The 24779-nt window shown below is 48.3% G+C and overlaps 10 protein-coding genes and 1 non-coding gene across 12 annotated transcripts; 7 read left to right on the top strand and 4 right to left on the bottom strand.

Moving 5' to 3' along the window:
• Positions 1 to 31: 31 nt before the first annotated feature.
• Positions 32 to 1719, top strand: FOXG_10651 (uncharacterized protein). Its single transcript, XM_018390112.1, has 2 exons — positions 32 to 768; positions 819 to 1719. The coding sequence occupies exons 1-2, from the start codon at positions 57 to 59 to the stop codon at positions 1595 to 1597; spliced, it is 1491 nt and encodes a 496-aa protein (XP_018248503.1). The 5' UTR covers positions 32 to 56; the 3' UTR covers positions 1598 to 1719.
• Positions 1720 to 1813: 94 nt separating this feature from the next.
• FOXG_20346 lies at positions 1814 to 1887 on the bottom strand. Its single transcript has one exon. It is a non-coding gene; the product is annotated as a tRNA-Val (tRNA).
• A 613-nt stretch (positions 1888 to 2500) lies between these two features.
• On the top strand, positions 2501 to 2863 carry FOXG_10650 (uncharacterized protein; the record flags this gene model as incomplete). Its single annotated transcript, XM_018390111.1, has 1 exon — positions 2501 to 2863. The coding sequence occupies one exon, from the start codon at positions 2501 to 2503 to the stop codon at positions 2861 to 2863; it is 363 nt and encodes a 120-aa protein (XP_018248502.1).
• Positions 2864 to 3435: 572 nt separating this feature from the next.
• FOXG_10649 (uncharacterized protein) lies at positions 3436 to 5346 on the bottom strand. Its single transcript, XM_018390110.1, has 4 exons — positions 4975 to 5346; positions 4892 to 4925; positions 4258 to 4840; positions 3436 to 4209 (listed from the first exon to the last, which is right to left on the bottom strand). Exons 1-4 carry the CDS (start codon positions 5276 to 5278, stop codon positions 3661 to 3663), a joined length of 1470 nt encoding a protein of 489 aa, XP_018248501.1. The 5' UTR covers positions 5279 to 5346; the 3' UTR covers positions 3436 to 3660.
• A 1942-nt stretch (positions 5347 to 7288) lies between these two features.
• FOXG_10648 (uncharacterized protein) lies at positions 7289 to 8506 on the top strand (the record flags this gene model as incomplete). Its single annotated transcript, XM_018390109.1, has 2 exons — positions 7289 to 7453; positions 7502 to 8506. The coding sequence occupies 2 exons, from the start codon at positions 7289 to 7291 to the stop codon at positions 8504 to 8506; spliced, it is 1170 nt and encodes a 389-aa protein (XP_018248500.1).
• A 382-nt stretch (positions 8507 to 8888) lies between these two features.
• On the top strand, positions 8889 to 10270 carry FOXG_10647 (uncharacterized protein). Its single transcript, XM_018390108.1, has 3 exons — positions 8889 to 9000; positions 9059 to 9341; positions 9393 to 10270. Exons 1-3 carry the CDS (start codon positions 8931 to 8933, stop codon positions 10045 to 10047), a joined length of 1008 nt encoding a protein of 335 aa, XP_018248499.1. The 5' UTR covers positions 8889 to 8930; the 3' UTR covers positions 10048 to 10270.
• On the bottom strand, positions 10024 to 12897 carry FOXG_10646 (uncharacterized protein). The gene is made up of 4 exons (XM_018390107.1): positions 11966 to 12897; positions 11757 to 11917; positions 10742 to 11708; positions 10024 to 10697 (listed from the first exon to the last, which is right to left on the bottom strand). Exons 1-4 carry the CDS (start codon positions 12132 to 12134, stop codon positions 10276 to 10278), a joined length of 1719 nt encoding a protein of 572 aa, XP_018248498.1. The 5' UTR covers positions 12135 to 12897; the 3' UTR covers positions 10024 to 10275.
• Positions 12898 to 13362: 465 nt separating this feature from the next.
• On the top strand, positions 13363 to 17622 carry FOXG_10645 (uncharacterized protein). Its single transcript, XM_018390106.1, has 5 exons — positions 13363 to 14118; positions 14168 to 16790; positions 16836 to 17054; positions 17104 to 17380; positions 17432 to 17622. Exons 1-5 carry the CDS (start codon positions 13856 to 13858, stop codon positions 17560 to 17562), a joined length of 3513 nt encoding a protein of 1170 aa, XP_018248497.1. The 5' UTR covers positions 13363 to 13855; the 3' UTR covers positions 17563 to 17622.
• A 2417-nt stretch (positions 17623 to 20039) lies between these two features.
• Positions 20040 to 21310, top strand: FOXG_10644 (uncharacterized protein). Its single transcript, XM_018390105.1, has one exon. The coding sequence runs from the start codon at positions 20190 to 20192 to the stop codon at positions 21225 to 21227; it is 1038 nt and encodes a 345-aa protein (XP_018248496.1). The 5' UTR covers positions 20040 to 20189; the 3' UTR covers positions 21228 to 21310.
• Positions 21311 to 21433: 123 nt separating this feature from the next.
• Positions 21434 to 22392, top strand: FOXG_20345 (uncharacterized protein). The gene is made up of 3 exons (XM_018400628.1): positions 21434 to 21499; positions 21560 to 21778; positions 21827 to 22392. The coding sequence occupies exons 2-3, from the start codon at positions 21691 to 21693 to the stop codon at positions 22246 to 22248; spliced, it is 510 nt and encodes a 169-aa protein (XP_018248495.1). The 5' UTR covers positions 21434 to 21499; positions 21560 to 21690; the 3' UTR covers positions 22249 to 22392.
• FOXG_10643 (translation factor GUF1, mitochondrial) lies at positions 22277 to 24667 on the bottom strand (the record flags this gene model as incomplete). Of its 2 annotated transcripts, XM_018390103.1 has the most annotated exons (4): positions 23143 to 24667; positions 22910 to 23092; positions 22674 to 22861; positions 22277 to 22606 (listed from the first exon to the last, which is right to left on the bottom strand). In XM_018390103.1, exons 1-4 carry the CDS (start codon positions 24540 to 24542, stop codon positions 22395 to 22397), a joined length of 1983 nt encoding a protein of 660 aa, XP_018248493.1. In that variant the 5' UTR covers positions 24543 to 24667. The 2 variants fall into 2 exon arrangements, with proteins under 2 accessions (XP_018248493.1, XP_018248494.1); XM_018390104.1 differs by having other exon boundaries at positions 22579 to 22861; positions 23143 to 24659.
• Between the last annotated feature and the right edge of the window lie 112 nt (positions 24668 to 24779).

Below are 24779 nucleotides of genomic sequence, written 5' to 3'. Positions count from 1 at the left end.
ACCTGCGACGACCAGCAACCAACAACTTCACCCTTCATTTATCCCTATTACCCCGCATGGATCCTACCGAGCGTCTACCAACAGAGGTCTTGAGAAAGATCATCTGGAATCTCCCAAAGTCATATCATCAAGGCATAATATGCGGACTACGGTGGAAAAAAACACTAAGGCTCAGCGCCCTTGCAACAGTATCACGGCGCTGGCAACAGCTCATTGAACCATTTCTATTCAAAGACCTGCACTTGAGAATAGAAAAGGTCCTGGAATACAAGTATGCCACATGCCTGACACCACAAAGACTCTCGTACGTTCGAAACGTCACGGTGAAGTGCGTTCTTGCCAGCCACATATGTAAACGACCAAAGCGATTCACGCAAGGCCCTGGAGACTGCGACTCTCGTAAACATCATCCGAACGATGAACGCGCATTCAATGACTTCGTAGGGAGGGTTTTTGGGATTCTTAAAGATCTCCCACGTGGAGAGAAGCCCTACGTGGAGATGATCTTTGAGATGTCCTGTAGCGAATTTCGCGTAACGTTCACGCAAAAAGGAATGCAGTACATGGAGCTTTATGACACGTGGAAGGATTTCCCAGAACTCCCTATGATATCAGTCTTTAGAGCATGCGGGTCCACTGATACACCTACGTTTACGCCTGGGGATATATGTCGACTTGCAAGTAAGATGCCACGGTTGGAGAAGTTTGGGGTGAGGGCAATAGAGAGCTTACGGGATTATGTCTACGGGGAAGCTGTGATGAGAAACAGTAAGGCTGCTCTTTATCGTTGGGACCAGTTCAAGCTAACAGTATTGTAGGCCTTGCGCGAAGTTTGGACTTGATACCCATGTCTGTGCAAACGTTGCTTGTTGACTACCAGCGGGAGAGGATTCTAGACCAGACTTATAATCCTCCAAGCATCATCCCCGTTGAGTCAAATAGAGAGGTTCTCTCTGAAGCAGTACGACGACTTGCCCAGAGACACGGTATTCGAGAGATCACCCTTCTTGCAAGCGTCGACAGCGCCATATTCCAGCCTTCGACAGAAACCTCTTGCTGGCCGACCCTCGAGAGTTTCACATTCGCACTTTGTGACGTTCTTCCTTCTGGTGAATGGGTAGCCACAGGCGAAAATCCTTTATCGGCAGAAGAAGAAGAGTATCAACGACAAGAGGTTCGTGAAGGGATGGCTGACGGACATTACTGCCCCCCAGGCTGCGAGATAGAAAACAGTTTCAAATCTCGCATGAAAGAGGGAATCATGGATCGTTTTCTTTTGGCAGCGGCACAAGCTGTTTGCCACATGCCCAAGATAAGAAAACTCTCGGTTCGACATGTTTTCGATCCTACTGATTTTGAAGAGGATATATCGTGTGCGGGGTTTAGCTTCAGCACGGCAACGGGCCTGATGGTGCTTGGGAAGACGGATGCTCCTATACTCAGTCACGAGGCGTTGGAAGCTTGGAAAACAGCAATGAAAACTCATGATATTGTGTTTGATCGGTGTCTTACAAACGAGTTGGATGTTGCGGGGAGGTATGCCAATGAGTTTGGACCCGAGTTTCAATGGGATGAACAGGATGTTTGTTTGTTCTAAGCCTCGAACAAAGGACAAGAGCAGAGGAGACAGATCTTTGGTAATTATTCGCTTGTCAATTGCTTTCACACTTACGTGTTGAAGTTATGAAATACCTTCTACAAGTAATTAAACACCAGAACACTTATTATATATTGTCTAATAGGCCACATCAGCATCCCCGAACGCAAGACAATAATACATGGTCGCCAAAAGCTGTCAAAAAGAGCAAAAGAATGGTTCCGCCCGGGCTCGAACCGGGGACCTTCTCGGTGTGAGCGAGATGCCATAACCAACTAGACCACGAAACCACTGTTTCAAGGAATGGCTTCCTATTGGATGCCAAATTGAGAAATCATTTCTGCATATAGTCTCAATTGACCCGTCCCCTCTTCACCAAATAATCGTTTCAGTACCACGGTCTTGTTATATTGCATAGGGGAGTGCGCCAACGATGAGGATTCCATTAAATGCACTGGAAGCGTTCTCCTTGTGTTATACCAGAGTACTTTCATTAGTAATAATACTCCCAAGTTCTATGAGTTCTGTGTAGTGATTATAAGCTTTCAGCCACAAGTCTCAACTGCAAATGGCACATCTACTCCTTAGTTTTCATAGAAGGCTTATTCTTAGAATTAGGAAACTTAATACCTATGAAGCCTTTTCTTGGAGTCACCTGTGCCTATGGAGTCACTTAGGGTTCATGACAAAGGCTCGCTATTTGTGCTTTAGAGAAAGGTTAATACGAATAGCATCTGAAAGACAAAATTCTGTATTCCGCTTATGTGGCATCTCCCAAACCTTGGATAAGCTTTCTCAGGAAAAGGCCTATAAATACCCCTACATCCCTCTTCCTTACTCCTACAAGCTTCCTCTCTTTTATCACCCACTCCAATACTTAATCACCTTCTCACGAACGCAACAATGGCTATTGTCTCCAACAACACTCCTTTAACTGAAGGTGATGCACCACCTCCACCCAACGTCCATGATGTTGAGAAGCCTGTGCAAAATTCTTCTGGCGAAACCAAAACAGACAAATCAACTGAAACGGCTATTTTTCACCTGAAGGCCGCCTGGACCACTGAGACAATAGACGTATCATTGAAAGTAGGTGATGCTGGCATCGCTTTCATGATTGCCTTATCCTTTCTGGTTCTGGTATCCTTGACACAAGACAGTGCTAGCCACACTTTCATGATTGCCTCGTCCCTCTTGGCTCTGGTGAGCATTTTGGTGGCTTTAGGTGATCCAAAGGAATCGGCCGGCTTGAGGAGTGGCAATTAAGTCAACACGACGTACTCTCACATGAGCCTGAAGTATTTCGGGCTATCACCAACTTCACGACCTCGACACCTATTCACTTTTAGTCTCCTTTTTTTTTTTTTTTTTTTTTTTTTTTTTTTTTTTTGAAAGGCCCGTGGAGGAATGCCTCGAAATGTCAATTTAAGACTCGCCAAGAAGAGAGGCCAACATTTTATTTGTGCCCTTCAGCCCTAAAACGGATGAACAGAATCTACCACCTTACGAGCCCATGGCATGACGGTCTGAAAATAGGGGTTCAAGGCAAAAAAAGACATCAGAAGCACAATAACGTTCGCGAAGATGCCTAGTTTCGGCTGGACTCGCTTAACAAACTCCCTTTTTCTTTGGCTCCAGTCTATCTCGAGGCAGTTGAGTCATGTGTAAGGCTGGACAGTTTTGTTTCTTTACCCTATAAACTCAAAAAATAAATAAAGAAAATTATGAAATAAATAGCCGAGGCTGCCATAACGGTCGATTTCGTGCGGACATTGGCTGACCTGTGCGGTTACACAAGGGAGATATTTATGTGATTGGCTGGCAATGAACTTCTCCAATCGCATGTCATTTCTGTCAACCTGAACTCAACCCAATCATATTCTATAATCTTCAATTATATAATCCTTGCTATTGAAATGCAAACCCGATCGCTGAAGTTTAAAGTTGCTATAAATTGTGTGAAACCCCTGACAAATTGTCGAAATTGACTGCCTTAGGAGCCGTTCCCTTCCCCATTGACACCCTTTCCTTATCATCACTGCAATATGATAAATAGTTAAAAGCTATGTAGCTCGGTCCTGGTTTGCCACCACCCTGAAGCGCTTAGCCATAAAGATAAACACCCCACCCAAAAAGAGTGAAGCACCAGCAAAGACCTGCGCACCCAGATAATGCCCTCCAGAACGTTTAATAATCATACCGGCGATAGGCGGCCCAGTAAGAGTTGCGATACTATTCGTCGTGAATATCATGCCCATCCTGACACCTGTCTTGTGCACATCCGTCGTCAAATCTGACAAAGCTGGAGGAAACAAACTCATAGATGCTCCAGCGACAATGCCGTAGATACTAGCCCATGCATACAGGCCCCCTTCTGTGGATACTGCAGGCCACGTGAATAAACAAATAGATGAGATGAACACGACAGGTATGAGGACTGTTATACTTCCGAAGTGATGTGCAATGGCGTTGGGGAGTGAACGGCCTATGATTCCGACACCGTTAACAACGAGAAGGACGTTCAAAGCGGCTGAGTATGTGAGAGGGTTGTCCAACTGTGAGACTGCAAAAGAAGCAAGGTAGTAGAACGGGAAGAATGTTCCCCAAAATGTCTATTCCCGTTAGTATGATTTTATGCTTTCCCGATACCAAAAACGTACGAAAAAAATTCCGATTGCAAAGAAAAAGTAACCCTTTTCCTTGAACGACGCTAAATCAATCCAGGGACCGGACTGCCTCGGCGGTATTCTAGGTCTCAGGAGTAGATTCGCCATGACCAGTGTAACCAGCTGCACCAACCCCATAGCTCTAACGGTCCAAGCAAAACCAATCTTCCCGAGAAGCTGGCGAGCCATAGATGGAAATATCAACCCTCCTGTAGCACTTCCAGTAGCAGTGATTCCAAAAGCCAACGCTCTTCTTCGCTTGAAGTATGTAGAAACAACAGCAAGACTGGGAGTAAACATCAGACCATTACCTAGTCCTGTACATAGACCTTGTGAAAGCAGGAGTTGCCAGAATGTCGTGCTCAGAGAAGTCATAAAGACACCGAGACAGGTGAGGAGTGTGCCTGCAGCGAATGTGATACGGAAGTAACCAGCGTCTGTGAGACGACCCGAGAGAGTTCCTATAAAGAATAGGGCGGAAATTTGGACTGATCCTATCCAGGAGATCTGGCTTGCTGGGTTGTCGAGATGTGTAGTATAATATGTTTGAAAGACGCCAAAGGAGCTATTGTATCCCCTGATCAGAGTTAGTATCGTCATTATGAATATGGAAGCCATTGTTGTATACCATGAGTTCAGCATCACTATATGCCCAGCAATAGCTACGCACATGTTAGCAACACTCTTCAGGCCAACTGTGACCCCACTTACCTGAAGCCCAAGCCCAGAATCCACCGTCAGGAGGAGGTCCGGGATCTCTATCCGTAACAGAAGTCCTACTCAGAACTCGATCCAAGGCCGAGAGGCCTCGCTGTGGCTGTATGTCTTTCCGTTCTCCATCTTGTGAGGAGCCTTCGTTCTTCGCATATGGGTCATCAGCGTTCCAAATTATGCTGGTAACTGATTGACCTTGCTCTTCTCCGGAACTCGCTGTATCGCCTTGATCGTCAACTTTCTTATCGGATAATTGAACCCTTTCCCACATCTCATGGGGTGATTGTTGTGAGAAGGTCATGTTTATGCGTGGGTGAGATGAGGAATGCCGCAGAAGAGGTCGTCACCGTTTTAAGTGAAAGGTTTTTGTGATGGTTAGAGGGCACCAATCCCAAACCTTTTTATTACGTTTATCAACAAGCTAGCTCAATTTCTAATGATATCGTAACCGAACATAGCCAGGAAACCATCCGTGTAAAATAGTCCGAACTTTGATAAGGCGCAACATACCTGGTGAAATGGTCCGACGCTAAATGTGGTGCCGGGAATATTGCACCCAATCAAATTACATCGTTGAGATATTAGATAATTGATGCATAAAAGTCAAGAACTTCATATCAATCTAGCCATAGTTTTGAACCACCTCAACGTCATACATACAATAGTGCTATTTCCTTCTTTCTTTTAAGAACTCGGTTGCTCTGAGCAAGCAGCATCAGCTCTGATACACCTCATGACTGGGCCATCGCTGCTGAGTGGCTAGTTCGCAAGGACACAGGTTTCTTTGATGAGAACAAAGCATGATGTCATGATGTCATGATATAAGGCGATGTATACAAAACCATTGTGTAGGGGATGGCTTGTTGGTTATAACTGATGATATCCCTGATAAAGTGCCCTTTATCGGAAGCTCAAAGAATAATTGATCTGTGATGAGGATAGAACGAATTGGACTAAAAGTGAAGGGCATCGATATTCTCGTTTCTACACAAAGCTCAAGGTATAATTAAACAAGTCGACATGGCGGTTACTCTTCTTTTGCTTTGAAATCTACATTTGCATAAGTGGTTGGTGCTTTGAGAATGGATTCCTCTAGTTTCTTTGCAAGACAGTCTGACTAGGCTGCCAGTTGCTCTCACACCATCTTTCGTGCCCCTGGATGGTGCAGCCTATTCGAAACAAAATCTCTTTCCATGCATTAATGAATTTGAAGTAACCCTGTGTGTTTTGGGATAGGTATTGAAGAGCTTATTCATCACTCATATGAGTTTGGAGGAAACAGCTTCCACACTTGACTTACACACACTCAGCCACGTTTCCTGGAGCAAACAGGACATCGACATTGCTAAACGGCACCCAGGTCTAGATATTAACAAGGTCAGCATTAACTGGGGTCAAACGACACTAAATGTCAAAGTTCGATTAACATGATAAGAAAAGGTTTGCTGATGTGTCCTGGTGTAACTGTTCATTCCAGACTTATCAATCTGCGGCCCAGTAACTACGGGATAAATTCTTATGAGAAAGACAGGCGCCAATAAGGAACTTTCTGAGCTGTAAATCAGATATAGGCGCCAATACAAGCTTCAGGTAATAACCCCAAATCGCCACAACGGCAAGCCATCGACTGTTCAATATGAGACTGAAGCTTGCTGTTATGGCAGTAATTTGATTCTTTGAGCCAAACTCGTTAATTTGCGACATTAAAACCACGGAAGAGCTCCTGTGGAAAGCGAAGTTGCGCTGTGTTTTGATGAGAGGTCAGTCTTGCTGCGGGCTTACTGCTGAACAAGGCCGCGTCTCATGTTCAGTGGTATAACAAAGAAATCCGTTCTCCACGAGCAGTGCTGTCAGGGACTGATGGCCCATGCTTAAAGCTATAATACACTGTTGGCATTAGAAAGACCACCAAATGTCCCCCTGGCGCTGACAAAGAAATTCACGGTCGGCTTCCCCGTCGCGCCGCGCTTTGCGCATTCAGTTGTTGTTGTTTACTGTGCCCCTTTTGGGATGCTATTTCTGGATTAATTCTCTTTGCATGAATATGTTCAAATAAGGAGCGGACGAGTGAAAGAAATACAGCAGTTTATTGTGCTTGAGTACGCCCAGCGCCCTGGGTTTTGATATTGTTGGCTCCAAGTTAATAACCTCAACTTCCCCGAAGAAGCCCTTCAAGCCTCCTCTACCTGAAACCAGGACAACTATACCAGACAGCAAAACACCCTTACCACCAAACAAACAAAAGTCAATACTCTTCTATTATTCATCATTCGCTTTCGTTTCAACATCCGCTCCCACTGTGTCTTTGACAATGCCTACACTGAAACCGCTACCGGATTGCGAAGGCCCAAAGCTAGAGTGTTTCACCGATGATCTCACCAAGCACGACTTCAAGTTCCTGGAATATCTCGGCTCTGGCTGTCACTCAGTCGTCGTTAAAGCCGAGATTGATGGCAAGATCTATGTCATCAAGCTTGTAGGTACAGTGAGCAGAATCACCATGCCAATGCCAATGCGCACCTAGTTCTTCCCTGTTTACGTGCACGAGCCGAACTTCGAATTGGACCCCATTGACGAAGACTATTTCGTCGAAAGAGAAGAGAAAGAGAGACTGACCGCCAGTGAAAAGATACCCCAGCATGTGGTCGACAGTCTACGTGTTCATGCGACTTCCTTTTACAACAAGTGTCGCGCCTACGGTCGACTCAAGGAGCTTGGTCGGGAGCATCTTGCTGGCAAAGTGCATGGCTACCTGCGCCTCTATTTACATCAGATTGACGATCAGGCCCAAGCCGCGATTAAAAATACCATACCGGAAGCCAAATGGCCTACAATACAAGTGATGGAAATGATGGAAGATGAAATTGACCTACCCATCATGGCTATCGTCAAAGGCTGGATCCCCAGCCACCAAAGTCCTACAGGTGATATGACAAGAGAAGCGGAACAGAGACAGATCAATCATCTACCGCGTATGCTTCACAATCTTCGCCAGCTCCATAAATGCGGCATCGTTGTACGGGACCTCAAGTCTCAGCAGTATTACGAAGGCCAGCTGTGTGACTTGAGCCACGCCTGGACAATTCCACATGTTTTTGGCCCTGAAGGCGGGATTCGACCGAGCTGGACCTTTGCAAGTATGGCAGCTTGGGGCCTGAATTGTTTCCATGATATTATCGAAGAGGCAAATGAGTCCGCGCTCCGGGCTGAGCCGCCACTCAAACCGAGTGACTCAGTTGCAAAGCGCAACGATAAGCGCTATAAAAGTCTTCGTCCTCGTCCAGGAATGCAGGGACCTTTCCTCCCTCTGCTCAACTATGATGAAGGAGGTACCTGGGGCCTGAACTACTATCCTTCATATGATCCGGCACTCTTCAAATGGAAGACCATCCCGAAGCGGACGAAAGAGAAGCCCATTGGCCATATCCCAAAAAAGCATATCGGTGGTGTCTCAATCAAACGAAAGTCTACTGCCACCGAAGAAGCCCAACAGATGGAGAAGGGCAAGAGCAAGAAGAGGAAACAATAGACAGCCCACATTCCCTTCTGTTGTAGCTTCTTGCACCTTCGTTGGATAGCGGAATTGTGTTTTGACGTGTTTTGTTTTGGTGTTGCGATTCTGTACTTTTGTGAGCCTTGCTTTGGAGCCAAGGCTCACGCACACGTTTTATTTACATAGATCATTAGGTCAGTGCATTCTTTTAAAGTAGTGATTTATAACCAAGAATTCGTTGTTACAGCATCTCAAGAACAATAAATGATGATCGTGAGAGTATAGCTAGAAATCGTCCGTGTAAAACCATCCGACATTGATCTCTGGCGCAAATGGTCCGGAAGCGGGTTTCACTCGGAACATTAAATTCCCGTCCGGAGCATTCATGGACTGCATCATTCCCTACATCGAGAGTCCACAATCTCAAGTCTATTGCGAGAAGCGATAATTCCTTACAGAAATGCTATCGCCAGCGACGTCCTCCAAGACTTCTACACCCGGTCGGGCCAGAGCTTCCTGCGAGCCATGTAGTAAGTGACAAGACGTCGAGTGCCGGTTTCAGCTGGCTTATCCGTACCCAACCCGTAGGATCGCGAAAGGTCCGATGCTCAGGAGAATACCCGGTGTGTTCAAAATGCACCGCTTCTAATCGAGGATGTGTTTACTCTCTGCAGAAACGCGCTGGCAGACCCAAGAGGCCCTACGTGATAGCGCGCGCACCGGCCAGTCCGGCTCGTCGGGATGATCGCGGGCCATCACCAGCGCATTCAAATACCGCCCGAATAACGACTGGTACAGAGGAGCGCCTGAGCCATCATGAACCCAATACAGATATACCGCCATTTCTCGCGGACTTTGAGAGCTTCGCGCCGTAAGAAATCTGTCGAACGACTCAATCTTCCCGCTTTCTAACCCTCCGTAGCGCGCAATCTCATAGCGACATCCTCACACAAACAGACATCAACGCTTCGTGCGCATGCCTGTCGATCCTCTATCTTCTCCTCAATCGCCTCGGAGTCCGTACCGAACTCATTGTCCCCGATGATCTCGCGATTCTGCGAAATACATTCGAGCGCGCAACAGATGTTCTAGAATGCTCAAAATGCCCCATGCGGTTCTCATCCGTACTACAAAACGCGGGCATCTTGGGCATTCTATGCGTCTGTATTGCTGAGTCTTATGTCAGGTTCATAAAGACGATTGGTGCAAAGGCAATTGAAGCGACCGACAAGGGAGAAAAGTTAAAGATCGCTCTCAATCCTTTGGGTCAATCGCACACGGCGGACGATACAGTGTTGGTGCCGATTGAAGTGTCACCTGAACAGTGGAAGAGTCTCATGTACAGTGTCGTCAAATCGGAAATTTTTGGCATTGAGAACCATCGGGACAAGTCTTTCGTCGCTTTCATTGAGCGGTTGGAAGAGCGACAGACGAGATGGCATACGCTGCCTACAGCGCCTGACTGCCCGGCAACGTATCAGTCTGCTTGTTCGTCTTCGAATGAACTGCCACTCTGCTTAACCATCACGAAGGCGGCGAGAAAGGTCCTTGACCCGATAGCTTCTACTTTGGAGTGACAAAGAGAACATACAGATGAACTTCGGCGGAAGGACGTGGCTGGCATAGCACTTCTCTTGGAATGACTCGAGATGATTGAAGATAGGAATCCCCCAAAATTGGTACAATATTAGCCTAGAAATAGCAGACTCTTCCCTGTTCTTGTTACACCTTCCAACCAAACCACCCTCAATACCGTACATCCAAGCAACCGTATTGCCAACTTTCCCATCCCGTACGAACCTAAACTACTGAACAATTGCAGGGTGCAGAGCGCCCTTGAAATGAGGATTGAAGTCATATGTCTGATGCCTCTTATCATCCTCCCAGACCAAGTCACTCCCCTCAGAGTGGATCTTGAAGTGTGCTTCACTCAACTTCTGCGCCTTCGCATCCTCAGACAAACCCTCAATCTCCTTCTCATTATACACCAAAGCCTTGTTACGGCCTTTGAAACAGGCACTCGACTTGTCGCCGTGGTTATTTCCGGGCGTGTAGCTTGAGAACTCCTGCAGTCGGTCGAGAAGAGATTGGTGGAGGACTGCGCCGCGGGGAATGTCACGGTATGAACCTCTGTTGGGAGGGAATGTCACGGGTTTCCAGCCGAGGAGCTTGACGTTGGCGTCTGTCGTGTCGTCGAGTTCCCAGCGCGTTAAGAAAGGGAGCCATTCTGGGACGTGTTAGTTGGGGTTGAGACGGTCCGGGATGACTTACCCATGAACTTCCACATGAGGACTTTGAAGAAGGCTGTTCCGTAGCCGAAGGCGAGACAATCGTGCATGAATCCATGCGTCGCTTCTCTTCGCTTGGCAGGATCTGCCATACTCCTCTCAAATGGCTTGAGACTATGGCACCAATGCACCCCCGCCTGCAGTGACTTATCCATCTCGCCACACTTCTTGACCTCGCGAATCATCCACTCGAGTGGAATGTCACTCATCTGGAATCTATCTTTGTTCAGATTCTGACTCGCCTTACCAGCTTTTCTCGTCAGCCACGCGTTCTTGATACGGCCCCAGAAAGACGGCTTCTCAGCTTCATCTTCCTGCTCATCAGGCTGAGCGGGCCAGCCGCCGCCAACGTCGCCGTGATTACCAGGAAACCAAACTTCCTTGATATCTTCATCGTCATCGTGGCTGTGCACTGCGGCTCTGATGTCCTGTGCCAAAAGAGCGGGCTTGAACTTGACGCGACGCTCGTCAATGGCTACCGCGTGACGAACATGTGTCGCTGTGCCTGTTACAGGAACGGGCATCTTTGCTTTACGCTCGAGAACAGCGACGGAGGCAACGCAGTCCCAGATTCCGAGGAAGAATACCTTGATGTTTTCCTCTTCACCGGCACGGTTCGTCTCCTTGCGACAGAATGTCTGACTGAATGCTTCGATCTCGTTGGAAGCATCCTGAGTCTCTTCACTGACATCTTCAGGCTTTGTGCCCAGAAGCTGTGTCGTGTCGCAATTTGCGGGAGCGTCTGTCTCTGAGCTGCTGTGCTTGGAAGTGCACTGGGCATGCTCGCTGTCTTTTATCTCGCCTTGGAGGTAGCGTTGATAAAGACGGTAGGCGAAGGGGACCATTTCTTCGTTGCCTTTGCAGAGAAGACCGACCTTGTTGACCATTCTGGCGAGGAACTTGGCTGTGTAGGCGCCTCGGCTGAAGCCAAAGACGTAGATCTTTGCGTTCTTTACCATGTCAATTGGGGAAGTTGGGCTTCGGGATGTGAGACTTACAGTTTCATAGTAACGCATGAGAAAGCGGTAGCCAGCAATGACATGAGCGTCAAAAGTGGTGCCAAAGCCTTGATCAATTGTCTTTGAGATGTTACTCCCAAATTCACCAAAGATACCCTTGTTCACAGACGTTTCATTGATATCATATGTACCAATTCCAGCTATGCACAGTTAGCGACCGCTTCTCAACTTAATGACTGGCATCTTACTCTGGTAGTAGTGGAACTGGTTCTTATTGTTTCGATCCAACTTTCGAAGGATCTTGACAACATTGGTATCAGCATTGGAGCCACTGAACGTGTTTCCTGTGCCGTCAAAGCACAGGATGAGCTTCTTGGGCTCAGTAGATTCAGTGTTTTCGTTCTCAGCGTGAGGCATCTTTGGGAGAAGAATGATGGGGGAGTTTCCAAGGTGAGACGGGAATTCAGTGTCTGGGGGCCAGCTATGCTTCCTTTATGCGGAGACAACGAAATCCCTTGCGTGGTTCTTTTGCTTGTACCACTGGGTTCCCGACCCGTGTAGCATAGCACACCTGCAATGGGAGGAGAGATGTATACAGTACAGAGAGTGAGATATTCACATGCATTGTTGTCTCCTCCCTTACGAGAATGATGAATGAAGGGATGCTAATCGGAGAATATTGATTCGTCCTTGGCATTTGGGTTCAGCCAGCCACGAGAACCTCGCTTTTTCCTAAGACGGCTGAATGTCTGGCTAAGGCACGGCTTTGGGAGGGGAAAGAGAGGAGAATTGAGCATGCTGTGATACGGTGCGGCTGAGAATTGATTTCTGTTTGCGATCTGTTGCAGTTGATGCTCGACACGCCACAATTCCATTGTTGTCGGTTGGAGGTTGAAAGGCGGGGAGATATGCATGGCTCCAGGCTTGTGAAAGTCGGTGACTGTAGTAGCTGCATGATGTACTTGGACTGGACCCTGATGTTTTGGAGGGAGGTTATGTATTGGTTAGGTTTTGCTTCTTTTTGTCTTGGTGAGATTCATGTAATAAAAGGAGTACTATTGCAGAGTGCAGATAAGCGGTGTTAGATAGAGATCTGAAAGATCAGAAGAGCTTGATGTGAGGGGTTGGTTCTGAGAAGATGTCTTGAGCTTTGCTTGGATTGTGTAACTTGAAATAAGCAATTGCTTAGATTCACCCGATATTAGCCTGGTGATCTGTCATGATATGATTCCAACTCGACCATCAGTACATACGCGACTTGTCTCACCCATATCTCCCAATGTCTTCCGATCCCCAACTCACTGCATAAGCATTCAGATCTAGATTCCCTTTAATTTTTCTCATCTCCCCCTCACAATCCATGTATTTCAAACACCAGCAAATCAAACAACACATGAACTGCAGGTCTCACAACCCCTCACTTTACAACATCCCCCGCTGAGACATTAGTTCACTCCGGCACCTGTTATTTGCCGGACGGCCCGATGGCGATCATTCATAGTGTTACACGGCATAAACGCCCGTCAGCAAATGTCTAGCTTTGGCAGATTGAGCTCAGCCAATTGTGGACGAGGGGGTCCGCGCTGGTTGGCCGGAACGGACCGCCTGCATTGGCGGTAAAGCTAGGAGATTTTAATGGAAAAGGTAATCTAGATGAGGTGAGATGTCACGTTGTAGATCGAAGTCTAACTTGATTTAATTTAACTTAACTTAACTTGAACATCGCCAAGCAGAAGAGAAGAAAAGAGTTGATGAATCATGGATGGAATGTCGAGTACAGATTTGGTAATTGAATTGTCAGATCATCTTTGAGGCCGCTGCACACCCTCTCTTCCAAACTTGAAAGATCTCGCATCAAGGTTTCACACGGAAAAAGAACAACAGCCTGTGAGACATTGCTGCTCAACAACCCCTCATTCTCAAAGCTTCATCCCAGTAGAGCTGTATTCTAGCTTATCACCTTCCGTCATGGTCTCAGCTTGCATCCCGCGTTGGCAATACGAGAGCTTGTATTGGACAGACGGTGTTATCACCTCTTGTTGCACCAACGCCACTTACACTCAAGGGTCCGCGATGTGGTTACCGCTCGTGAAAGAAGCTACAAGTGACATATTTGGTATAAAGGATGGAGGGATGAGATGCCGGTGAAGAAAGTTGGATTGGTTTTTTCTCTGCACACATCTTCTTTCTTCATCATGTCGTTCAACGAAAAGTTTCAGGCTGGTGAGTCCTACGGGGACTCTAAGGAAGATCCGTCGAGTCTTCTGAATAACCCTGAGAAACTCGTTGCGGACCTCATGAAGGACTTTGCTGGTGTTCGAAGCCAAGCTAGTCCTGCTCAACTCCTCGGTCTTGTCAAAGAACTCCTCCAAAAAGGCCAACCTCTTGATGACAAGAAGGGGTAAGTCACTCGCCTACATCATATCCCAGAACACGACTAACAGGTGTAGAACTACTGAACTCCTCATCGGTATCCTCACCGCCCTTCCTGCAACCTCCAAAGCTCGCACAGCTCTTACAAACAAACTCATCGACACCCTCTGGGGCAATCTTCAGCATCCGCCCCTGAGCTACATGGGCGGCGACGTCAAGTATGATGTCGTCAACTCTGATAAACCAGCCCACAAGCATAACTGCGAACTCTACGATACAATCGAGTTCAAAGTCCCTGGCACTGATGTTCTTCTTCGAGAGCAAGTGCCCCAGGCTCCAGATGGTCTTCATCAGTACCGTATGCCAGACGGAAGTTTCAACAACATTCTTGAGCCTAATCTAGGTAGGGCTGGTACACCGTATGCCAAGTCTGTCAAGTCGGAGAAGAGACTTCATGGTGTCAAGCCTGATCCTGGTTTGTTGTTTGATCTTCTCATGGCGAGAGATGAGACGACGTTTCAGGAGAATCCAGCGGGTATTTCGTCAATGCTGTTTTATCACGCTGCGATTATTATTCACGATATCTTCCGTACGAACCGTACAGATATGAACAAGTCTGATACCTCGTCGTATCTCGATCTTGCGCCGCTGTATGGTTCTTCGTTGAAGGATCAGCATGAGATTCGTACCATGAAGGAGGGCAAGCTCAAGCCTGATACCTTTCATGAGAAGCGTCTTCTTGGTCAACCTGCGGGTGTAAATGTCATGCTCGTACTGTATAGTCGCTTCCACAATTATGTGGCTGACATTCTGCTCAAGATCAACGAGAACGGACGGTTCTCGTTGTCAGTGCCGCCTAATGCTTCTGAGGAAGACAAGGCAAAGGCTATTGCGAAGCAAGATCATGACCTCTTCAATGTAGCTCGTCTGATCACGGGTGGTTTGTACATCAACATCTGCTTGCACGACTATCTCCGTGCCATCACCAACACTCACCACTCCGCGAGTGACTGGACTCTTGATCCTCGTGTTGCCATCGACAAGCAATTCGACGGCGACGGTGTCCCTCGAGGTGTTGGCAACCAAGTCAGCGTTGAGTTCAATCTTCTCTACCGCTTCCACTCTTGCATCTCCAAGCGAGACGAGAAATGGATCAACAACTTCTTCCTCAAGCTCTTCCCCGGCCGCAAGGCTGAGGATCTTCAGGACGTCAGCTGGACGGAACTTGGGCAGGCTCTTCTCACATTTGAGCAAAACACCCCCAAGGATCCTAGCGTTCGTACCTTTGATGGTCTTGAGCGTCAAGCTGATGGTACGTTCAAGGATGAGGATCTTGTTCGTATTCTCAAGGACGCTATGGAGGACCCTGCCGGTACGTTCGGTGCTCGCATGGTCCCCAAGGCTCTCAAGGTCGTTGAGGTTCTGGGTATCATTCAGGGCCGCAAGTGGCAGTGTGCTTCGCTGAATGAGTTCAGAGAGTTCTTTGGTCTTAAGCGCTATGATTCGTTCAGCGAGATCAACTCGAACCCTGATATTGCGAATATCCTGGAGAAGTTGTACACTGACCCTGATATGGTTGAGTTGTATCCTGGTCTTATGATCGAGGATATCAAGCCCCAACGCAACCCTGGCTCTGGTATCATGCCGACTTACTCTGTCGGTCGAGCTGTTCTGTCTGATGCTGTTACGCTTGTTCGTTCAGACAGGTTCAACACTATTGACTACACCGTGTCGAACCTCACTGCCTGGGGTTACAATGAAGTTCAGCAGGACTACAAGACTCTTGGTGGTTCAATGCTCTACAAGCTCATCCAGCGCGGTGTACCAAACTGGTTCCCCTTCAACTCCATCGCAGTCATGCAGCCCATGTACACCAAGAAGGCCAACGAGCAGATCGCCAAAGAAATCGGTACTTTTGACCAGTACACTCTCGACGACCCCAAGGCACCCCCCAAGGTCGCCGTTCTCACCTCAGGACCCGCTATCAAGCAGATCCTCAGCAACACAAAGCAATATGTCGTTCCCTGGCTCAAGCCTCTCAACACTCTTTTCCCTGGCAAGAAGGACTTTGGCTGGTTCATGCTTGCGGGCGATCAGCCTCAGAACTACACGCACCGCGCCAACTTTTCCAAGGCGATGAGCAAGATTCCCAACATGCACAATGCCGTCCATGCGTTTATTGAGCGTGAGGGTACCAAGCTTATCAATAAGGAGACCTTCACTCTCAAGAAAGGTCTTGATCAGATCGACATCATTCGCGATGTTGCTATCCCTCTTAATACACAACTCCTCGCTGATCTGTTCTACTTTGATCTCCGAACCGACGAGAATCCTGACGGTAAACTCGGTGTTGCAGAGCTGTACCGCAGTCTTCTCGACATTCGTGTCTGGGGCGTTAACAACAATGATCCCGCACAAGCTTGGAACCGTCGTCGTCGTGCTCAAGAGGGTGCGAAGAGAATGATTGAGACGACAAAGACTATTGTTGCGGAGGCTGATGCTGGACGTCCCCGAGGTATTGGACTGGTATCTGCCGTAGCTAACAGGATCGGTGCCAGATCGTACCTCAAGAAGGATTCGCTGAGATCGTGTGGTCTTAAGCTGGTGGAAGAGCTGCTTGCGCAGGGTAACAATGTTGATCAGGTCACTGATAACCTCTGGCTTACTGCCTTTGGTGGCATCGGTGTTCCTGTCACTGCTGTAAGTTTGATGACAAAGTGAAGATCGTGCGCTAATGGTGTGTAGTTCTATGAAGTTCTGTCATTCTTCCTTCGTCCCGAGAATGAGGCTATCTGGGCTGAGGTCCAGGCCATTGCTCAAAAGGGCGATGATGCTACTCTTCATGCCTACGTTGCTGAAGCCCAGCGCATGACGAGCTCTCAGCGCAACGTACGTGTTGCGACAGCACCAGGCGAAGTCCAAGGCCAAGCTATCCAGCCTGGCACCGCCGTCGTTCTCATGCTCGTAAGTCGCAATCTCATATCACAAGCGTAACGCATCTAACAATGAACAGGGCGAAGCTGGCCGTAACCCCAAGGAAGTTCCCGACGCGGGCAAGTTCAACCCCCAGCGCAAGAAAGAAGACGTCTCGGCCTTCAGCTACGGCCAACACGAATGCATCGCCAAAGACGTCGCCCTCGCCTTCGTCACAGGCCTTATTAAGCTTGTCGCGGACCTCAAGGAGCTTCGGCCTGCACCTGGGCAAATGGGAACTGTCAAGACTATCCAGGTTGGCACTGAGAAGGCTTATCTCAATGATAGCTGGTCATACCTCGGCTTTGACGCGAGCAGTGAGTTTTGAAGTCCTCTTGTATGTGATTTTGCCTGCTAATGATGAGTAGCTTGGAAGGTTCACTTCAATGGTCATGGAAAGGGCAAGTTTGAGGGTGAGAGGGTTCCGACGAAGAGTACCCCGATTCAGGAGTATTACTACTTGCTTCAGAAGAGAAAGGATGAGATTTTGGGAAATTAGGCTTTACTTCCTCTAGTCAGAGTAGTCTTGAATAATGAACAATCGTTATGAATCAGGATATGGAACTCGGCTACCTGTTACCCCTGAGTGACATGCAGGAGCATCAGTCACTACTCAATTACCGACTGTCGTCATCTTGTTCTCATCCGCTTAACAAAGATTTACATAAAACCAAGATAAGCCAGCACCACCACGCCATAGCCGTTGCAGAATTCCGATGGCTGTAGCTCCACGGAGCGCGCTGCCTCCTTGGCTGGGACTTCCTTACGTCTCGCTGATTCTCCAGGAGACTGAGGTCCACCGCCAGTCAATGAGCCTGTTACCTTTGCGCATCCTTCTAATATATGTGATCTAACTAATCTGGCTTGGGTTTGATCTGATCCCGTGCGTCTGAGCGTCCCCTCAACCTCTTTGTATGAGGGAACTATCTCCTGAGCTCACTGCTTCTTCAGGAGGCCAAGGTTAGCCGTCTCTCAACGAGCATTGCTTTTTTCCGTTCTGTTTGATCCAATCCGATTAGATGTGACTTTAGTTTGGTCGAAAACTCTTGCTTCTGAACGTCCCCACTACCTCGTTAAAGGGGGCTCCTCCGTGGCTCATTGTTGCTTTAGGAGAACATCTCCGAGTCATCTATCAACGAAACAGAACTGCACAGTCAAATCAGCTTTATATCGTCGACCGTATACGATGGCTGAAACTCTCTAGGTATCCTTTCAGGTTGAGCAGCCCAGACGCTACCCAAGAGACTAGGCTCCTCGCACCGCAGCCGATGTCAAGTACGACACCCCCAATGGACGGGCGCATCACCGCTTTCCGAGCACGATTTTGGGTATATTTAAGGGGCTCATTTGTCTCTCCGTATTCGTTTGGGGTCTGGGTAACCGCCTTTCTATCAAGCCAGCTTCTTTGGTCTCACTTGTGGTCTGCACCTGCATCGCCCTCATGAAGTACCACCGGATCAAACTGTAGATTAAGCACTCGAAAGATACAAATTCAGATTGGCCTGCTCAGCATCGTTTTTCTTACCCATCTCAAAAGGCCCCACAGTCTCTGTCATATCACCATCACTACCAATGCCTCTTCCCTTGCATCACTCACCATGCCTACATCCCAGGTGCCGCCTGTACAGCTTGATATGAAGCTAAATTCGGTTATGAGCTTGACTGCCAGTAACTTAATAGCCCTGGACATACCTCTTTGACCAGGGGTAAGCTTTCTGGTCAGGTCATTGGCGCAATGCACTCGCTATGGTCAAAGAATACCGCGTATACTCAGAAACATTGAGGCTACCTCATTCAACACTGATCACCATCGCCAAGCTCACCTAAGTCTTAAAATCCCCTCGCAACCTTATACCATGGCTCATTCATTGTGCTGGCTAACTTCCCCCTTCGCATCCCTCAAGAGACCAGGTTCTACCGATGAGTCGGGGACCACGAAGATGCCGACTCTAAGCAAGTCAACTTAGTAGCCCGTCTCTACCAACTGAGCAGCCTTAAATCTTTTAGTAAGAACGTCTGTATTAGATATCGAGGTCCATACGCTGAAGAACGAAGACCGCGAACCCACATTGACGTCGAGAGCAGTCATGATGCAGCTACGAAGCAACCACTGGCGGTTTCGCAGAAATTCTGAGGAACCTGGAAGGATAATTGAACAGCTTTGTAGGCATGGTGACAAAATGAAGGCAAGGGTAGGCATTCATGAAGCAGAGAAGAGGGGACTCGATGAGAGTCTCGGCGATTGAGATGGCAGCGATGAGATGCTCAAGAACCAGACCCAGGATGGTATCTTAGAGATGTTGAGGCCTCATTATACAGGATTTCAAGGCACGCCTCATACAGTAAAGCCAACGTCGGCTTATGGTTTACTCGTACAGCTAGCTAGAGATGTGACCACTTACCCGAGCCACAACGCGTGATCACAGATTGCGAGATACTCTGCCCAGATTAGTGTAAGTGGCAGAGCTTGACACTTGACCCTGAAGACAAGAATAATCGACAATTCCATATAAACTCAGCAGGCTCTTTGGCTAGGCAATGCCAAGTGTCTTGTGTCTTCTGACACCCGAGGCCACGGTGAGTCCATCTCCATTCGGGAGTAGACATGACAGCAATGATCTGAGACATCCCTTGGCAGACCCTGATCGCTAAACGATATCTGGATCGTCTAGTGAGAAGTTGGACTGGTCTCTAAGAGACGAGATTTCCGCTAGTCCTCGCTTCTCGTTTAACTGAGTCAGTCAACGCTCGCTTAAGAGACATTTTCTGCAAGGTCGAATCAGGTCATTCCAGCTGAATTGGCTTTGGATGACATCTCAAGTGGATAAAACAATCAACTAAACTCGTGTATACGAACGAGTCCCATCTTTTTGACGTGTGGTGATTAGCCTGATTAGCCGTTATCGCAGCGCAAATTTGCCCAAGTCGATCGTCCCATATTTTTCTTGCCGTGGGCGAGATAGATTAAAACCCGGGGCGCGTTCAGGGGATCCTTGTTCATCTGATGAAACAGGTTCTGTGACCGGCAACGTCGTTCCTTGTCTCGTCTCGTGTATTCTTCTTTTTTTATTGTAGCATTTTACAGTTTCTTTGTTTACTTTCTTTCTTTCAACGTCATCATCAAAAATGCACAGCTCTACTACACTTCTTCTACTCGCTACTACTACAGTCAATGCCATTGGCATACGCGACGACTGTAAAGACGTGCACATCTTTCTCGCCAAGGGAAACAATGAACCCTACCCAGGACGACAGGGAAAACTCGCCGGTGCTATCTGCAGTGGTTTGAAGAGCTGCGACTATGAGGATATCCAGTTCCAGAATGCTCTAGAAGATCCATTCTGCGATTCCGTCACAGAGGGTGTGAAGAATGGTATCAAGCAGATCACAGCGTACAACAAGAAATGTCCGGACTCTAAACTCGTCGTGAGCGGCTACTCACAGGGCGGCCAAGTCGTCGGTGATATCCTCGGCGGCGGAGGCGGTGTATTCTTCCAAAACTGCGTGGAACCTGATCTGCAGGGCCTGAATCCCAAGACACTACCTGGTAGCAAGATTGTTGCTGCGATGGTGTTTGGCGATACACGACATACCAAGGATCAGCCGTTCAATGTTCTCTCTGGCGCGGGAAAGAATGGCTTGTTTCCTAGACCGGCGGGCATGTTGCAGAATCTGGCGAGTTATGGGGATGTTTTTAGGAATTACTGTGTTGAGACGGATCCGATTTGTGCGCAGGGTGATGAGGTCGAGACGCATCTTAATTACTTTGATGTTTTTACTGATGATGTTGCTGAGTGGGTGAAGGAGAGGATTGGGGAGGATGCAACTACGACGACGGCTGCGACAAAGACGAGTACAAAGGCGAAGAGTACGGCGAAGGAGACAAGTACAAAGGATGCGGAGACTGAGTCAACTACTGAAGCTGCTTCAACAACAAAGGATGCTTCAAAGGACTCAACAACAAAGGACACTACCACTGCTGCTGCGTCTACCACAGCGGATTCAAGCTCTACTACAGACGCAAGCTCAGCTGAAGGTCGAGCTACAGCCGGTGAAGCATCATCAGACGCCGCTGCGCCATCATCGACTGATAACGCAGCCACGTCAAAGGGTGCATCTCTAATGGGCATGATAATCGGCGTCGCAGGTCTTTTGGCAATCTGATGCATATAAAGCGATAGACATTTGTAATTGGATATAGAAGACGAGTAATTATAATAATAAATCTCTAATCATTATCTACTTATACTCTACTTACTATGATATGCTGAGCTGTTGTTGAAGTATAAGCACGTTCGAAGTCAAATGAGCTTCAACCCGTCATGACCAATAACCCTCTCCGAAAGCGGACCCCATCACCGCTCTTCACCTCAACATCATCACTTACAATGGCTCCTACTGTCGTGCTCATCCGCCACGCTCAGGCTCTTCACAATGTAGCTCATAAGTCTCCCTTCGCATACTCTTTAATCTATATCACTGACAATGTGTACAAGAATGGTCACTGCCTGATCCTCCGCTCACGGAAAAGGGCGAGGAGCAATGCGCTCATCTGAGAGAGAACTTGATCTCTACATTCTCTGACAAGGTTGATAATATAGATGATGTAGCTATTGTTGTTAGTCCTATGCGGCGTACGATGCAGACTGCTATGCTTTCACTGGGTTGGCTTGTTGAGCGGGGTGTTAAGATTGAGGGCAACGCAGATTGGCAAGGTACCATCCCATTCACCCTCCCATTACAACTTCACTTACATTCTTTAGAAAACTCCTCAAAGCCTTGTGACACAGGAAGTCCCATCTCCTCCGTCTCACCATCCTTCCCAAAAGTAAACTTCTCCAGCGTCGATCCTCTCTGGCCGGACAAGACATCTCCATCTGCAGAGCGATACTGGTACACCAAGAAGTCCATCCTCGCCAGAGGCCAGCGCGCACTAGAGGATTTGAAGAAAAGACCTGAGAAACTCATCTTTGTGGTCTCGCACGCTGGGTTCTTGAGATTGGGTGTTGCGGGATATTGGTTCTTTAACAGTGATTACCGTGTTTTTGACTTTGATGGGCAGGGGATTAAACAGCAGGAGGGGACCTTGGCGGGAGGGATGGGATTGTCGCTTACAGAGCCGGTTGAGCTGGGGCTTGATTTGCCGGAGGAGGATCCGGGGTATGATGCTGAGGTGAAGGAGTAGATGGGATTGTCCTCTTGGTAGTACTGGTGTTGAGGGCTAGACGGACCTTCACGTAGATCGTATACATGGACTAGAGTCATAGAACTGTTCATCTTTTATCTATCATCCAGTCATGATATTACACTATGGTACACTATATCCAACACTCATCTCGACATGAAGCTCTGGAAGGCCGACTGATCGATAATGACATTACCCACAGCGCGTAACCTCTTCCTACCCTCCTTTTGTTTCTCCAGTAGCTTTCTTCTTCTCGATACATCCGCAGCATGCAACTTAGCAAGGACGTCCTTGCGGAAGGGCTTGATGGTCTCTCGCGCTACGATGCGATTACCTGCTGTGGCTTGGATGACGACCTCTGAGATGAGTGTTAACACATGGGGAACGGGGTTTGAAGGGTGAGCTTAGGAAGAGGGGCGACGTACCGAAATGTTGACGATCAACATGCTCCTTGAACTTGGTAACCCACTGTCTTCCAAGCCTATCAACCTGCGATGAATGAACGACCTTGCAGATCGCATCAACGGGCTGTCTGTTCACCAACAGCTGCAGCTTGACAAGGTTACTCTCTCGCCAACCTGCATCTTCATAATCCAGCGTCGCGTATCCCTTGCTACAAACACGTCAGCACAGCCTCGAAGGACCTGAGAAACAAACATACGTTACGCTCTTGAGCTTTCCAAACAAATCATCGACTAATTGAGCCGTTGGAATCTCATACTGTAGAATAACCTGCGTTGTGTGGAAGAACTCTAGACTCTTCTGCTCTCCGCGGTTGGCTTCGCAAAGCTCAATCACACGACCAAGATATTCCTCTGGCATGGTGATTGTAGCAGTGACATATCTACCAGACGCAATCAGTAACGCTCGATGCAACAAGTTCGACAGACTTACGGCTCGAATAGTTGTGACTGCTTCACCTTGGGGTTACTCGTCTCCGGAAACAGCGCCGGGTTCGACACTATCTCCTCCGATCCATCAGGCCAGATAATCTTCGACGGCACAGTCGGCTCCGTCAGAATAACACTCTTTCCATGCTCCTGCCTCAACCGATCCTGGAACACGGAACAGTGCAAACTTCCCAGGAACCCTAAACGCCAGCCTGCACCGAGCGCTTCAGAGTGGTCCTTCTGCAGCGTGACGCTTCGGTCGTTGAGGACGAGTTGCCCGATACTATCTGCCAAACGACTATAGTCGCTCTGATCAGTGGGGAACGCAGCCACGAAGACCATGGGCTTGGGCTCCTCGAAGCCGGGGTAGGGCTCGACTTTTTCTTCGGAGCCGACGAATGTGAATGTATCCCCCAATTTGGCGTCTTGGATCTTCTTCATGCCGGGGTTGAAGTATACGTAGCCAACTTGTCCTGCGCTGAGAGTCGCTTGGGGTATGGCATGCGGGTATTGAATGCCAACTTGTCCAACAGTGTACTTCATCCCCGTCCCCAAAGAGACAACATTATCGCCCGCCTTGATCGTGCCATCGAATAACCTCACCAGCAGCACAACACCACGGAAGTTATCGTACCATGAATCCACCAACATCATCTTCAGCGGCTTCTTCTCATCACCAACAGGATGAGGAATCCTCTCTATAACAGCGGGTAAAACATCCGGTACGCCCTTTCCCGTTTTCGCACTCAGCATAATAGCGTCTTTGGGATCGAGTTCAAAACTGTCCTTCATCTGCTGTAGTACCCGCGGTACATCTGCAGCTGGCATGTCGATCTTGTTGACCACCGGAACAAGAGCCAGATCCTGCGCAAACGCAAGATGGAAGTTCGACACAGTCTGTGCCTGAATACCCTGCGACGCATCGACGAGAAGCAAAGCTCCGCCACAACTAGCATACGACCTCGTAACTTCAGCTCTAAAGTCCACATGGCCTGGTGTATCAACCAAATGAAGCAGGTAATCTTGCCCATTGTGCTTGTGAATCATAGTACACGTCTGCGCCTTGACGGTAATACCTCGCTCCCGCTCAACATCGAGCTTATCCAGAATCTGCTTATTCGCATCGCTAGCAGATATGGTACCAGTGTACTCCAACAACCGATCGCTCAGCGTACTCTTCCCATGGTCGATGTGCGCTACGATACAGAAGTTGCGGTATCGTTCGATGGGGATGGCGGCGATTCGGGCTTCGAGTTCAGCGGGCGTAGGCTTCGTAGCGTATCGACGGAGATTTGCGTATATCCTCGGTGTGAGGATGTGCGAAGGAGTGAAGCTGGGCCGTGATCGAGCTTGTGAGAGGCATTGCCGACTCCAGGCACGGCCAGCGCTCCAAGCCAGGCTCATCTAGACTTTTCTAGGGCGCATTTGGCCAAGGTTTGAAGTAGGCGATGGTTCAGGCCAATTCAATGGCTGAGGAGGAGGTGAGTGGGCGGGTGGTTGAGGCGCAATTCGAGATTGAAGATTTCCCCATGATGCACGAAATCCTTCTGGCGTGGTGGAGGTACGTACCCCTGTCGTCGTCCCGCATTCCATTTCCGTGATATTACCGGACAGCATCTTAAGATGCTGGGCTTGAGGGAG

The sequence above is a fragment of the Fusarium oxysporum genome, chromosome 7 (genome assembly GCF_000149955.1).
Source record: "Fusarium oxysporum f. sp. lycopersici 4287 chromosome 7, whole genome shotgun sequence".
Lineage (NCBI taxonomy): Eukaryota > Fungi > Ascomycota > Sordariomycetes > Hypocreales > Nectriaceae > Fusarium > Fusarium oxysporum.
This window is presented reverse-complemented; position numbering and strand designations above follow the sequence as displayed.

Coding starts and splice junctions, on each gene's coding strand:
- FOXG_10649 (XM_018390110.1), bottom strand. CDS start 5,278: ATGACCTTCTCACAACAATCACCCCATGAGATGTGGGAAAGGGTTCAA. Junction 4,926..4,974: donor ATTCTGGGCTTGGGCTTCAG/GTAAGTGGGGTC, acceptor ACATGTGCGTAG/CTATTGCTGGGCATATAGTG. Junction 4,841..4,891: donor ATAGTGATGCTGAACTCATG/GTATACAACAAT, acceptor AACTCTGATCAG/GGGATACAATAGCTCCTTTG.
- FOXG_10651 (XM_018390112.1), top strand. CDS start 57: ATGGATCCTACCGAGCGTCTACCAACAGAGGTCTTGAGAAAGATCATC. Junction 769..818: donor GGAAGCTGTGATGAGAAACA/GTAAGGCTGCTC, acceptor ACAGTATTGTAG/GCCTTGCGCGAAGTTTGGAC.
- FOXG_10647 (XM_018390108.1), top strand. CDS start 8,931: ATGCTATCGCCAGCGACGTCCTCCAAGACTTCTACACCCGGTCGGGCC. Junction 9,001..9,058: donor AGCTTCCTGCGAGCCATGTA/GTAAGTGACAAG, acceptor CCCAACCCGTAG/GATCGCGAAAGGTCCGATGC. Junction 9,342..9,392: donor GACTTTGAGAGCTTCGCGCC/GTAAGAAATCTG, acceptor AACCCTCCGTAG/CGCGCAATCTCATAGCGACA.
- FOXG_20345 (XM_018400628.1), top strand. CDS start 21,691: ATGCGGCGTACGATGCAGACTGCTATGCTTTCACTGGGTTGGCTTGTT. Junction 21,779..21,826: donor GGGCAACGCAGATTGGCAAG/GTACCATCCCAT, acceptor TACATTCTTTAG/AAAACTCCTCAAAGCCTTGT.
- FOXG_10645 (XM_018390106.1), top strand. CDS start 13,856: ATGCCGGTGAAGAAAGTTGGATTGGTTTTTTCTCTGCACACATCTTCT. Junction 14,119..14,167: donor CCTCTTGATGACAAGAAGGG/GTAAGTCACTCG, acceptor TAACAGGTGTAG/AACTACTGAACTCCTCATCG. Junction 16,791..16,835: donor TCGGTGTTCCTGTCACTGCT/GTAAGTTTGATG, acceptor AATGGTGTGTAG/TTCTATGAAGTTCTGTCATT.
- FOXG_10644 (XM_018390105.1), top strand. CDS start 20,190: ATGCACAGCTCTACTACACTTCTTCTACTCGCTACTACTACAGTCAAT.
- FOXG_10646 (XM_018390107.1), bottom strand. CDS start 12,134: ATGCCTCACGCTGAGAACGAAAACACTGAATCTACTGAGCCCAAGAAG. Junction 11,918..11,965: donor CCAGTTCCACTACTACCAGA/GTAAGATGCCAG, acceptor AACTGTGCATAG/CTGGAATTGGTACATATGAT. Junction 10,698..10,741: donor CCTCATGTGGAAGTTCATGG/GTAAGTCATCCC, acceptor AACACGTCCCAG/AATGGCTCCCTTTCTTAACG.